The sequence below is a fragment of the Lepidochelys olivacea genome (assembly GCF_965140295.1).
Source record: "Lepidochelys olivacea isolate rLepOli2 genome assembly, chromosome: 17".
Classification (NCBI taxonomy): Eukaryota; Metazoa; Chordata; order Testudines; family Cheloniidae; genus Lepidochelys; species Lepidochelys olivacea.
In genome coordinates this window covers 13,041,782-13,056,732 of record NC_140427.1, presented here as the reverse complement: position 1 = coordinate 13,056,732, position 14,951 = coordinate 13,041,782, and the positions used below count along the sequence as shown (strand labels likewise).

Genomic DNA, 14,951 nt, shown 5'->3' with positions numbered 1-14,951 from the left:
GGCTGGAGAGGATTTCACACAGATGTGAGGGTGCTCCTTCTGTTACCACAGCTCAGGGGAGCATGGCCCATCCTGCCAATGAAAGGGTGTGGTTCCTATAGGAGAAGCACTAAGTGTATTTTGTTGTTCTTGCATCCCCTATTGGTTCCCTCTGCAGTAGAGAGGGGACAGAGCTGCGATGTTCAGAGCTGGAGCTGTACCCGAATGCCACAGCTAGGATTTTACTTAGGCCCCCAACTCTATTCTTTTTCAAAAGCGCTCAGCTTGGGGACCAATTTTGTGCCTGCAATTCATTCCAGGCCAAAAAAAACCACAACATTCAGGTGGAATTAATGTGGGGCACACGTGCTGGCATTTAAGATGTTCACCTGCCTGATGCAGGTGAATTTACACACACAGTTTATTTATTTATTTAATTTATTTTATTTTATTTATTTTAGTTAATTTATTTACACACACAGTTAATTACAGCTGCAAAACTTAGAGGCCACGTCTAAAAAATCAGGCTCTTAAATGTCATTTTGGAGGGAAGTTGAATATCGGTATGGCAAGGCCAAATTGTGGAGGCCTTACACAGGCAAAACTCTCATTGAAGTTTGATGGGGCTCTGCAGAGGTTTGTGCACCTGGCAGCTTTTGAAGGCCAAATAAGAATGTCAAGGTTTGGCACACCCTGGGTTTAATATTATCTATTGAGATTTTATTGGGAAAACATAAAGGAGACTGCGGTTAGTTTCCAGAGCATCTGCTTGCCTTAGCGCTTACAAACTTAAGCGAAGACGGTGCTGAAGCAGTTTTACTCAGGACTAAATCAAAAGAACGCTTCCTCTGCAGCTAAGCTCAGCAAAATCACCTTTGCAGTGTTCTCAAACAGGGCTGCTCTGTTCTGTGCTTCTCCTTTCTTCACCCAGTGTCCATAGATTCTAAAGGCACAGGCATCGATCAATTTGCGAATGGGTTTCAGAGCGTAGGGGTCTCTCATTAGTACCTCCCTGGTAACTGGCTTGACATTCCGATAGTGATGATAGATGCGGACTGATGCCAGAACTGTCAGGCAGATGACCTGAAATGAAAGGTAACCAGTTCATGTGAAAAGGCAAGTGCTTTGGAAAACTGAAATTAATCAACAGACTGTCACTTTAAACTGATTCATTAACATAAGAATGGCCTTAGTGGGTCAGACCAATGGTCCATCTAGCCCAGGATCATCCTGTCTTCTGACAGTGGCCAATGCCAGATGCTTCAAAGGGAATGAACGGAACATGGCAATTATGAAGTGATCCATCCCCTGTCATCCAGTCGTCCAGTCCCAGCATCGGGAGCATGGGGTCACATCCCTGATCATCTTGGCTAATAGCCATTGACAAACCTATCCTCCATGAACTTATCTAATTCTTTTTTGAAGCTGGCCTTCACAACATCCCCTGGCAATGAGTTCTACATGTTGAATGTGCCTTGTGCAAAGTACTTCTTTTTGTTTGTTTTAAACCTGCTGCCAATTAATTGCATTGGGTGACCCCTGGTTCTTGTGTTATGTAAAGGGATAAATAATACTTCCTCATTCACTTTCCCCATGCCATTCATGATTGTATAGACTCTCTCATATTGTCCCTTAGTCATCTCTTTTCCAAGCCTAACAGTTCCAGTGTTTTTAATCTCTCCTCATATGGAAGCTGTTTCTTACCCTTAATCATGTTTGTTGCCCTTCTCTGTATTTTTTCTGTCTTTAATCTATTTCTTTTTTGAGATGGGGAGACCAGAACTGCACAAATATTCCAGGTGTGGGCATGCCATGGATTTATATAATGGCATGATATTTCCTATCTTCTATTTATCCCTTTCCTAGTGGTTCCGAACGTTCTGTTCGCTTTTTTGGCTGCTGCTGCACATTTAGTGGATGATTTCAGAGAAACATCCACAGTGACTCCAAGATCTCTTTCTTGAGTGGTAACAACTACTTTAGACCCCCATCATTTTGTCATAGTTGGGATTATGTTTTCCAAGATGCATTCCTCTGCATTTATCAACACCAACTTTCATCTACCATTTTGTTCCCCAGTCTACCTTTTCCTTGTTCAAATCCCTCTGTAACACGCTTCTTCCATTAAAAATTTCAGTGGAAACCCACTAGGATATATCAAAAAATAAATGATGTGGGCACTGCTTTTAGCCTGGCCTCCATCTGGTTATCTATAATGTATTAAGTACCTGCACTGTATTGTCTCTCTAAAGCACTAATATACTGGATAGGACTTAAACAAAACGGATCTATTACTTTCCTGTGCATTAGAGATGAACCCAAGCTACAAAATTCAGTCCCAAAGTTTGGCTCCATAGTTACAGTTTGGGCCCATCTTTAACAGCCTGATCCTTCACCCTCATTAACAGTCGAATCAGTGTTGGAGCCGTGGCAGTCGACCATGATGAATAAATAATAAACCGGCTGAATGCGATCTCGCTTCTAATGTGTTTGAAAGGTCACTGTCAGTCAGTCCTGATGGAAGGGTCTAAAAAACTCTGTTACCTTAAATTTCCTTAAAGGGCTGAAGTACCGCACTTCCTCCACGACATATTGCTGGAAGAACGGGTGGGCCAGCGCATCATTGACTGTGTAGCGCGTCTTAGGATTCACCACCAGGAGCCGGGAAATCTGCAGGAAGGCACAGTCAGACGGACGTACCCCTCTCTCCTTATTGTTACCCCATCCCAGGCGCATTCCGTCAAGTGTCCCCGCTACTGGATTCTTGTCTGTCTTTGGTTCCTCAGGCCTCGAGATTGCATAAGAAGAGCAGTGTCTAGAAATACTTGGAGTGTTATTTATTATTTGTATGACAGTATAGCCTAGAGGCCCTACCCAAGGTTGGGGTGTCATTTCTTTAAGCACTGTGTAAACACAGTCCCTACCCCAAAGAGCTTACAGTCCATACACACAAGACTGATAAAGGGTGTGAGGCACAGAGACTAAGTAACTTGCCCAAGATCACACAGGACAGAATCAGGAGTAGAATCCAGGTCTTAGGATACCCATGCTACTGCTGCATCCACCAGGCCACCCTACCCCACTAGTAAAGCCAGAGAGACATTCCCTTTTTTCTCCCATTCCTTCCATGGCAAGTAAGCGCTCACCAGATCTTTGACTGTGTCTGACTGATCATCCCATTCCGGAGAGCTGAACTGGTAATTCCCGCTCATGATCATCCGCAGCATGAGCATCTGCTTCCGGTGCCAGAAGGGCGGGGAGCCAGCCAGCAGGGTGTACATGATCACACCACTACTCCACCTGCCAAAGGCAGAGCCGACCAGTATCAGTCCTCTGGGCACATTCATTAGTATCGCTCACAACAAGGAAGCCAAGACAGGCATAAACTGCAAAATCCTGATCCAGAGCTGGGTGTCAAATGTCTCTGGGGTGCTCGGTTTATTAGACAAATAGGGCCCAGTTATAAAACTGGAGGCCAGAGCAGGGTTCGGGCCTATCCTGGGGTGTTTGAACCTCACACTCCGTCAAGCTGGGAAAGGGGAGGGTTGGCAGAACAGGCCACAACTGTGGAAAAACTGCCTCCGCTGGTAATGAGGAGAGCAGAGTTTCCTCAGGTGGGGCTCATTAGCTAAGGAGCAAGCATGGGTGTGTGAGGGGCTGTGTGCAGAAGGAGAAATAACCTATGACTTCTCCTGTGTGGGAAAGACCAGGAAGTCGGAGTAGATGCTGAGGTGGAAGAGTGGAGTGGCCCTCCTCACTCGCCAGAGACATTGCGCTAGCTCAGGGAAGCTGTGAGTTAGACTTTTATTCTGGACCTGTTTTGATTTCACTGCTTTAGACTGTGGGGAAGCTTTGGTGGGCCATGAGAGAGAGGGCTATTTTGCCTTTCAGGCCTATCACTGGTGAAGCCACTGGGTCCTGTATGCCCCCCCAGCCCCATCCTGGCAGGATAGGAGTCAGCTGTCTGGACTGTACTGCAGTGTAATTCGGGAGTCTGCACCTGACAAGCCTGTGCTGTCAGGGGTGAGTGTGCTGGAGTCACTCTGTCACGGCCGGCTAGCCAGGAATGGGAGAACCTTGCACAGCAAATAGCCTTTACACCCATGAGGCTTGTCAGGTGCCCGGTTTAATTCAGGTGACTAACGCAAGAAGAGAGCTGACAAAGCAGCTCAGCTGTCTAGCCATTACGTGTCTGTTTACAGTTACTAATCTGCACAGGCCTGGCCTTGCGCCCATTAAAGTCAATGGCAAAGCTCCCATTTGCTTCACTGGGACAAGGATCAGGCCCTAGAAGAGCATTGTTTTCCTGTCTGACTGCTCTCTCAGGGGGTGTATAAAACCCACTTTCAGGGCTTGTTAGTGTGAAAAAGCAAAGAGCCATTTTGGGCACCCAATCGTGCACAGCTCACTATTATTAATGGCACTTACTGCTTTTCACCTACATAGCACTAAGGCCCAGATTGAATTAAGTGGCAGTTAGGTGCCCCAGTACCTTTATGGATCTGGCCCTATGTGTTATTCCCCTTCAAAACCCCCGTTAACAAAGCCTCACAACACCTGTGAGGCAAGTAAGCAGGGTTGTTATTCCCATGTTTTAGACAGTTGATGGTAAATAATACTACTTCTCTAGCACTGTGTGTTCACATAATAGGCAAAGACGAGGAAACTGTGGCAGAGAATTTGTTAGAGCTGGGATTAGAAGTCTGATCTTCCTGGCTCTCAGTTGTATGTGTGGACCACTAGCCCATATACAGTGCGCTGAGCAAATGACAAGCTCTTCACTGACCCCAGCCAGTTGTGGCTGGTATTCCGGTCTCTTATCCTTGGAGACTAGTTTGTATGAGATCCTCTTGCTTTTCCCAGCATCCAAAAGCATGTGCATTTCAGAAGTAAACCCCAGCGCGAAGGGAGGAGATGTTCACTCCAGTTACTAGGAAAGTTTGTCACTACTTATGAATGTTCTACTTACATGTCAACTTCCTTTCCATACCCTGGATGGTCCTTATCCATGGAGCACTCTAATATTTCAGGCGCTAGATAGCCAGGAGTGCCACAGATTTCTGCAAGAAAGGGATGGAACTTTTCACTTTAACATCAGTGAATTTGCAGAGGTTTGTACCACCCTGTAACCAGTAAATAGCTATTCATTGAGCGGATGCTGCTGGACAGAATGTTTCCAGTGTGTGTTATATAGTCCTTAACTATGCTTCACTGGTATCTAATGAGGGTAGTCCAATATCGAGTTATAACCTGTAATGTGGGCAAGGAGAAGAGTGACCAAGCCAAACAGCCATTTGTGCCTTTGAATAATCTCATCCCAATGAGTTATAAAATAACTAGTATCTGCAAGTAAGATTGTGACTGGGAAAGCTAGTATAGGATGGCACAGGTGTGTGTAACTAGGAGCAACTAGTAGAAATCAAGAGAAAAAATTTAGGATGAACTTCCAGAGGAGAAGCCAGTGTAATGGCCTCCCAAGGGAAGTGGTGGAAGTCCCATCGGTTAAGATGTTTAAAGCAAGGCTTGACAAAGTACCGGTGTATAGGCTGAAGGAGCAAGCCTGCCCTGCCAAGGGGATAGCATAGACAATCTAGAAAGTCTTCTCCTCCTCTGACTGCTGTGATCAAATAATCTTCCCACCTTTGAGCATCTCATCCCTATTCAACTGGCAGGAGAAGCCAAAGTCCATCAGCTTGATGTTCATGTTGTCATCCAGGAGAATGTTCTCCGGCTTCAGGTCCCTGTGGACGATGTTCATAGAATGGAGGTATTGGATCACTTGCAGCAGTGCACGCATGATCTTCCTAGAGGGGAAGATAATGGGATGGGGGAGATAAGTCCTCCTTCTGCCAAGCAACCCATCCAAAAAGAGAACCCATACCCTCTTCTCCTTCTCTCCCCACAGACAGCCTGAAAATGATGGAGAGACACTGAGCCCATCCTGCTTTTAGGCAATGAGATGAGCACTGTAGCGCTGAACCCTAGTGTCCAATTCAGTAGCCCGAGAGTGAGCTTTGCCAGCTGGCCCTAGGAACAGACACTGGTTGTCCTTACGTTCCATTGAAGCTGGGTGTGGACCAAAAGGTGCCTGTAAGTGCAACCCCTTGCACTCCTGACAAGTTGCCAGCTGAGAGCAGCAGTTTTGGGCAACTTCAGGAACTGAAAGGTGTGAAACCTGGGCTGTGAGGAACCCCATTTCAGACCTGGAGACCTTTTGGGGGAGCTTGGGACTAGCGGGTCCAAAGTGCCACTGTTTGTCCAGGCAGAAGTGCTGGCTGAACCACTGTGCTGTTCAAGTCTGTCTCACCATACCTGGTTTCCTTCTCACTTAAGGTGACTTTCTCTGTGAGGTAGTCGAAAAGCTCTCCTCTCTTCATTCTGTGTTTAGGAAGACAAGGCATTTAAAGATGCTGGACTTGAGTCACAGCCACAATGTAAAATGGAAATAAAATCTTTGGAATCAACCATTGCATGTAAAATGCAGTGACAACCCTGGAAAAGGTCTATGGGGTTCCCAGTTTCTCTCTGTGACATCAAGCAAATCTCAGTATCTCCAACTACAAGCCTGCAAAAGTCAAGAGTCAGGGCTCAAACAATCAAGAGATTTGGCTTTAAAATCATGAGATTTGTAAAACAATAAATATGGGGTTCTTTTCATTTTGCCTTCTGAACTTTGTACTCTGTGAGGTCACATTTTCAAGCTTTCCTCTAACTATGAGGAACCATACTTTAAAAAAAAAAAAAAAAAGCTGGGAGTCTCACATAATCACTTGACTCCGGGAGTTGAAGCTTTAAGAAAAACAACAAAGTTTATAAGAGTCATGATAAAATCATGAGAGTTGGTAACACTGAATTGTACTCAATTCACAAGTAAAAGGGAGTAGATTTCTCCCCCCCTCCCCGAATCAATCAGCCCCGTAAGCTCGATCTGAGAGTCAAGCTGGGTTCTCTCTGGTTCTTACATCATGACCAGTAATAAAGATTTTGCAAATGAACTTAGTTAACAATTCCACTGATGCAGAACTAGGAAAGAACCCAGATCCCTCTCCTGGAATTGTTTTTGGTTTAACAGGAGGAAGCCCTTTATCTTGGTCACTAAAGAGCACAGAGATGACTCCAAACACCCCCAGGCCATAGATGTGGTGGATAAGAAGCTGACAGTTCTAAATAATGTTCTTTCTCTTGCCCTTTACACCACAAACATAATATGAAGGAACCACAGTAGGGTCCAAATAACCATATTTACTGAAAATACACAACATTCAAGGTGTCATTACATACGTATTCTGGTTGCTCTGGTTAGGTTCTGGCAGCTTCTAAAACGTAGAACACCATGAGCACCACTAGAGGGCTTGCAAACTATTTAAAGGAATACTCCCCTAGTCTTTTACACAACAAATAGTAGTTTTTCTGACCACTCAAAACTATTTATTTATTGGTTTTTCTGTGGGATTTTTCACCTAAATTCTCAGCCCCTCTGTGACAGAGTGCAGGGTGCAAACAGGTGAGCCTGCCCTCTGATCACTCTAAGAGTAATTAGTTTCCCCAGTAGGAAGCTGATGGGGGGTGGGGGGTTGTAATTACTCAATCAGTAATTGAGCCCTGGGCTGATGAGAGGTGGCCCAGAAAGGATGCCTGATACATGCAGTGACTTCTTGCAATCGGTTAGCTTTTGGAGCTTTCCCACAGGAGACGGATGTTTTTGCTTAGACTGCCCCACTGGATGCATTCAGATCCAGGGACTCTTCTGCTAAGGGTGGCTACGAGGCGTAAGAAGATGGGTTAATGCAGCCACCTCAGAGCAGTGACAGAAAAGCATCTCTCCGGGCTTGTTCCCGCACAAAGTTGCAGTGGTTTAACCGAATTGGTGCAACATCACACCCTGAGTTAAATCAAGTCTAAGCCACAGAGCTCATACCTTTCCCACTCCACTTGGTTACCTTCTAAAGAGCTGGCTGAAACCACAAGCCCTGACTGATCGAAGCTGAAGCATTACACAAGACACAGATAGTTCTGGGGATGCAGATGGGGCCAAATGTATAAATAGACTCCAGGATCTATGACAGACCTTGCCAAAGGTTACAGGGAAACCTGAGCAACCCCGCTCGCTCCCACAAAGGGGAGGGCTGCCTGTGCTGACAGCTGCAGCCAGCCCTGTATTGACAGGGGAGGCTGCGGCCTTAGCAGCGAAGAGAATGTTCTTGGGCATACAGCGCTGAGTCCTGGCAGAGTCGGATACATTGCAAAGTGCTGCTGGGTGCCTGGTGGTTTTTTGGGCCCGTGTGAAATTCCATTCACAAACGCCCTTTTGCAACGGTTACTGGAACAGAGGCCACCTGCTTGGTGTCTGCTGACGGGAGACTGACGCTCACTTCTCATTTAGCCAGCCGGCTCGGTGGGTGTACACAGGAAAGTTCCTGATAGAAGGGGATGAAGAACAGTAAAGTGGGAATGGGGACACCAGCTGAACCAGCATCATAACCAGCAAAGCCACCTTCACTCTGAGGGCCACGTGAGGTCTCGTCATGGCCTTCCTGGCTACCTTTCTCCCTTCAGTTAGATCCACGGATTTCCTGTTTATCACCTGCCATGCTGAAGGAGTACTAGAGGGTGCCTCTATAAAAGGGATGTTCCCTCCTCTCAACCAGACTGTTGTGACCTTTAACATGGCTGGGAGGCAAACTCAAGGGAAGTGTTTTTCGTAATTCCACCAGAATGGAGCTATCCGCTGTGATCCTACTATTGTCAGGCAGCAGGGCTCCAAGGGTACATCAGGGGAAACAGGACGCATTGCACTTGTTTCCACCTCGGCTACAGGCTTGGGACAGGACTCTGGGCAAGTCTCTTACCCTCTCTATTTCCCCAGCTGTAAAGTGCGGGTGACAATATTTCCCAGTCTCACAGGGGCAGTGAGATTAGTGCATTCGGCTTGTAAAGCTCTTTGAGAGCCTCAGATAGAAGATACTAGGGAAGAGCAAAGTTATTGTTGTTTCTCTCAGTCATTGACTTTAAGCATTTCACCTCTTCTCAATTGGTCCCAGTAGCCGCTCTGGTGATTGATTTGCCTGAGGCCGAGATGGTAGGAACAGCTACATTTAAAAAAACAAACAAAAAACCCCGCCTTCAACTCCTCTCTCACCTTGTGCCGCATTCCTAACCTCACACTGCTTGGCACAGCTACTCAATAGAACTACTTTTCCTCTGCCAGCTGAAGCCAGCTGTATGTGCATGGGGTTGAGCTCCTGAGAAACCTGCGGGGATCTATGTCGATTGCGTAACTCTTTTTATCAAGCTGGATCCAAACCAGAATCCCAGCTTGGTCAGCCAGAGCTTGAGGGTGTTTGAGTCAGACCAGATCAGATGCTTGGGAGCTTTTCTGCACTGGTTGCTTGGTTCATACAGAAAAGCACACATCACCTAGCTTATGTTATGGAAGATCATCTCCATTGCCCAGCCAGAGCCTTCCATGGTGCTGGGGTTTAGAGGTAATGGGGGGAGAAGTAACTGCCAGCCAAACGCCCAACTCTGCCTGACAGCGAATTGGGTGCTGAGGTGGCTGGCTGCCTTCTGCTCCCTCAGAGGTCACTAGGAGCAGGAGGTGCTCAGTGTTCTGCAGGACCCATCCAACACCTGGCTGTATTGGGTCCTAAACAGAGCAGAGCTCGGTTAGATTGGCTGGGAGACCACCAAGGAAATCTCCCCTGGACTCACTGCCAGGAGAGGGGTCAGGCCAGGAATAGCTTAGAGTGCCAGCCTGTTACTTGTCTTGCATGTGTTTAAAGCCAGCCCTGCATGTTATCAGGCTTAGGATGATCTGTTGCAAGGAGGGGGCACACTCCTTTATAGTCTCAACTTCAGTTTGGTACGGCAACCACTAATAAGAATAATCTATAAATCCGCAGGGCCAGATATTGCTGTTGGATACATTACGGTAAACCCCATTGATGTCCTTAAGGATTGAATGGGTGTAACTGAACAGAACATGCCCCCACTGATCAATCAGACAGACAGGAGGACAAAAAAAAAGATGGTACTTACAGGTCAAACACCAAGAAGAAAAAGGTGTGGGATTCATAACTATCCTTCAGCTGAACTGCAATAAAACAGGATATCAACTATCACTACGGTGCTGTAACTTACACTGGGCTCTATGTATGTGCAATCAGACACGTTCCCTGCCCCAAAGAGACTCTAATCCACTGACTCCCTAAGGATGGAAAATGTGAGCTCCTCTCCGAGCTCCCCAATCCATGAAGGTGGCTGGGTGCCCTAGGCTTTCACTGAGCTCAGTGGGAGCTGAGAGTGCATGACACATTGCAGAAGTCACCCGGCACATTGCTGGATTGGATCCTGAGCTGAGCTTGGTTTGTCTTTGGCTGGGAGACCACCAAGGAAAACCCAGTGCTGCAGAAAGCAGCGTGGGTGAATCAGAGACAGCAATGTCCCAGCATGGTTAGGGACCACTGGGCTACTAGTGGCCTCCCCTTTCAGATGAGATGCAAGCCTAGTCCTGGCTAGCTGTGCTCACCCCCTTGCACCAAAGGGTACATCATCACAGTAACCAAATACCTCCTGGGGAAATTACCTTCTGCCTCCCTACAGACCACAGAATTCCTCAATGGCTCTTCCTCCCCCTTCCCCAAGAAGAGTGAAAAATGAGACCAGGAGTGTTGTCTTGTTGACACCAGTGCCAGCTTTACTATCTAAAACTTCTGGCAGTGGGACTACATCCCTGCCCTCAGGGAAATGGATTCTAGCTAAACCCCTTGTTCCTTCCTGTAGCTTTTCTCTGGTCAGATTCTCTAATGGCACTGCACTGAAAGGGACTTCCTGGAATCATCTGAAGAGAAACTAACCAATCCCAGGAATCTGCAACGCAACCCTTCCATTTCCTAGAATACGTTCATCAGGCAGAACTGGAAACCATGTCCTGGAGGTCACAGCCTGTACTTTTCAGAAGAGCTGAGTCATTAACAAGTGAAACACACAACACCAGAGGTGTCAGGGTGGAATTTCAGGCTCCTCATATGGTACCGGAGCCTGCAAACCAAAGCCAAGGTCCTGAGGAATCAAATGTGAACACAGCAGGCTCTGAAGTGAGGTGCTTGCCCTGTGTCAATTTGCAGGTTTTAGCCACCCACCAGGCTTGTAGAGCGCTGCGCCCCTGCAGCTGTGTGCTGTAGCGCTTAGTGAAGACGCTACCTACAGCAACGGGGAGAGGGTCTCCCATCAGCATAGGTACTCCGCCTCCTGAAGAGGTGATGGCTACGTCGACAGGCGCAGCCCTCCCGTCGACATAGTGCTGTCTACACTGGCGGCTAGCTCAATCTAACTGTCACTCGGCAGTGTGGATTTTCCACACCCCTGAGCGACATAGTTACACCAACATAAGCTTGTAGCGTAGTGTAGACCAAGCCATACTCTTTGCCTGAAGCAGAGATCTTCATGGGTCACAGACTGCGTCTGTCAACAAAGTGATTTCCCCACTAAGAGCCCTGACGTCCGTGAGCTTTGGCCTAACACCTCACCTAATCTGTCTTCCCCGGCTGGAGGTTCCATGGAGTGTTGGGATCTTGCTTCCAGCAGGTGCTGTGCTCTGTCCAGCAACAATGCTGACTGGGATCATTATGGGTCTGGGGGAAGCAGTGAGTGGCAGAAGGGCTCACGAGGGCCCTGCTCATCTAGGATTTGAGCCAATTCCCAGCAAGATATCACTGTCGGGCACCATCAGGTGGGCATCCACAGAAGATGCATCCTTTCCCTGACGGGATTTCGGCTCAAGGAGCCAAAGGGATTAATCAAAATCTGAAAACTCTTGTGAATATCTAGAACAGAAAATGGGGTGGAAAAAGCCACTGATCAATTTTTAGAGTAGCAGCCATGTTAGTCTGTATCCGCAAAAAGAAAAGGATGATTTGTGGCACCTTAGAGACTAACAAATTTATTTGAGCATAAGCTTTCGTGAGCTACAGCTCACTTCATCGGATGCATTCAGTGGAAAATACAGTGGGGAGATTTATATACACACAGAGAATATGAAACAATCTCCCCACTGTATTTTCCACTGAATGCATCCAATGAAGTGAGCTGTAGCTCACGAAAGCTTATGCTCAAATAAATTTGTTAGTCTCTAAGGTGCCACAAGTCCTCCTTTTCTTTTTGTGGTCCGTTTTTGTTACCCAGGTGCCCAGTCATACTAATACTTTGACTTACTGATATTGGGATGTCCTGAGACCTGCCGAAGGATGTCTATCTCCTTGATAGTGGCTTTCCTCAGCTCCTGGACCTCCTCTGGGGACAAATTGCCAGCTGTGATGTCTATAATCTTAACTGCGTACTCTTGGCTGGTGGGTTTGTGAATGCACCGACGAACCACGCTGCTTACCCCTCTGCCAGGACCAAGACAAAGAAAAGATTGGAATAGGAGGAAAATTTCTAGCCAGTTTCACTTCCTGGTGCTCATGCACTAGCATAGGGCTAACAGGATGGGGTAAGGGAGTTTGGGTCAATGGAAAATACAGTGAGGCTCCCACATGTTAGTTTGACTCCCCAAGCTGCTGCTGTGGACCCTATCTAGTATCTGCAGCTATAGTCTGCAAATAGAATCCTAGAAATACAGGGCTGGGAGGGACCTTAAGAAGTCATCCAGCCCAGCTCCCGGTGCTGAGGCAGGACCAAGTAAACCTAGACTGTCTCTGACAGGTGTTTGTCCAACCTGCTCTTAAAAACCTCCACTGATGCTGATTCAACGATCTCCCTTGGAAGCCTAGTCCAGAGTTTAACTACCCTTGGAGTTAGAAAGTTTTTCCTACTATCTACCCTAAATCTCCCTTGCTGCAGATTAAGCCCATTACTACTTCTCCTGCCTTCAGTGGATATGGAGCACAATTGATCACCATCCTCCGTTTGATACTCCTTAACTTATCTGAAGACTATTAGTGGCCCTCTTTTCTCGAGACTAAACATGTCTGGGATTTTTTTTAACCTTTCCTCATAGATCAGGTTTTTCTAAACCTTTTACCATTTTTGTTGCTCTCCTCTGGACTCTCTCCAATTTGTCCACATCTTTCCTAAAGTGTGGCGCCCAGAATTGGACATAGTACTCCAAGTGAGGCCTCACCAGTACTGAGTAGGACAATGACTTCCTGGGCATTACATACAAGACTTCTGCTAATACCCCCCTGGAATATAACCCTTTTTCACAACTGCATCGTATTGTTGACTCGTATTCTAGATGTGATCCACTGTAACCCCCAGATCCTTGTCAGCAGTATTACCACCTAGCCAGTGATTCCCCATTTTTGTGGTTGTGAATTTGATTTTTTTTTCCTTCCTAAGTGAAGTATTTTGTACTTGTCATTATTGAATTTCATCATGTTGAATGCAGACTACGTCTCCAATTTGTTGAGGTCCTTTTGAATCCTGTCTTCCAGAGTGTTTGCAACCCCTCCCAACTTGGTGTCATTTGCAAACTTTATAAGCCTACTTTCCACTCTATTATCCAAGTCATTAATGAAAATATTGACTAGCATCTCATCCAGGACTGACCCCTGCGGGATCTCACTACGTATGCCCTCCCAGTTGGATGGCAAACTATTGATAACTATTCTTTGAGTACGGTCTTTCAATCAGTTGTGCGCACACCTTATAGTAAATTCATCTAGACCACACTTCCCTAGTTTATGAAAATGTCATGGGGGACTGTGTAAAAAGCATTACTGAAATCAAGATATATCATAGTTACTGCTCCTTTCCTATCCACTAGACCAGTTACCCTATCAAAGAAAGTTGTTTTGGCATGATTTGTTCTTGAACAGCTAGCATGGATTTGTCCTTATAACCCTATTATCTTTTAGAGTTTAGATGCTTACAAATGGATTCTTTCCAGGTGTCAAAGCTAGGCTGACTAGTATATAATTACCCAGATTCTCTTGGTACCTATCTTTCAAATGGGCAACAACGTTTACCTTTCTCCAGTACTCTGGGACCTCACCCATCCTCCAGGAGTTCTCAAAGACAACAGCTAATAGTTCCAAGGTTGCCTCAACTAGTTCCTTAGGTACCCTAAGATGAATTTCATCAGGACCTGCCAACTTGAATAGATCTAACTTGTCTAAATATTCTTTAACCTGGTGTTTCCCTACTTTGGCTTGTATTCCTTCCCTGTGGTTGTTAATATTAATTGTGTTGAGTATCTGATCGCCATTAACCTTTTTAGTGAACATTGAAGCAAAATAGGCATTAAACCTCAGCCTTCTTGATGTCATCAGTTATTCGCTCCCCTTCCCCATTAAATAGAAGACCTCCACTTTCCTTCATCTTTCGCCAAATGTACTTAAAAAAACATTTCTTACACCTAGTAAGGAACATAAAAGGCAGTAACTCATTCTGTGCCTTGGCCTTTCTGATTTTGTCTTTTGACTTTACCTGCCCAGAATTTCCTTCGGGTCATAATTCTGATAAAATTCCTTGGCCGAATGCCAGTCTGGTAGCTGCTCCTCCTTGGTCATGTTTGGATCCTCACTGCGCCCACTATAAAGCCTTGCTTCAAGGTAACAAGTAGCTAAAACAAGAAAAAAGCAACTAAATAGTACCATGGCTGTCTTTGTTTCCTCTAACCAGGCCTTTAGTCTTAATGACTAAAAATGGACCTGCACCTCTGTATTATTGGCTTTCCAATTGTCTCTTTTATTCCGAGTCCTGATGTCTGATAGATCTTAGAACTAGAAACAGAGGCCCAGACCTTCAAAGGCACTGAGATTCCTAACTGCCACTGAAATAAATGGGAGTTAGGAGCCTGCATGCCTCTGAGGGTCTGGTCCAGAATGCAAACAAAATTGTATTCATCACTGTCCCAGGACCAGGTGCGTTCATTCGCCATATGTGTGCACACCAGTGATGATGAGGTGGCATGCTGCAGTGCTCATGGGAGTTGGCCTTGTATCTGCTTCCTTCTAAAGGCAGGGTGGGCA

General features: G+C 46.2%; 1 protein-coding gene across 2 annotated transcripts; it reads right to left on the bottom strand.

The window, feature by feature from the left end:
* Nucleotides 1-786: 786 nt before the first annotated feature.
* Nucleotides 787-14,489, bottom strand: PHKG1 (phosphorylase kinase catalytic subunit gamma 1; the record flags this gene model as incomplete). 2 transcript variants are annotated; one of them, XM_084651288.1, is made up of 9 exons in its annotated part: nucleotides 787-1,062; nucleotides 2,524-2,649; nucleotides 3,126-3,279; nucleotides 4,949-5,039; nucleotides 5,620-5,783; nucleotides 6,292-6,357; nucleotides 10,018-10,072; nucleotides 12,193-12,368; nucleotides 14,407-14,489. In XM_084651288.1, 9 exons carry the CDS (start codon nucleotides 14,487-14,489, stop codon nucleotides 811-813), a joined length of 1,167 nt encoding a protein of 388 aa, XP_084507414.1. In that variant the 3' UTR covers nucleotides 787-810. The 2 variants fall into 2 exon arrangements, with proteins under 2 accessions (XP_084507414.1, XP_084507415.1); XM_084651289.1 differs by having other exon boundaries at nucleotides 10,018-10,067; nucleotides 12,215-12,368.
* Between the last annotated feature and the right edge of the window lie 462 nt (nucleotides 14,490-14,951).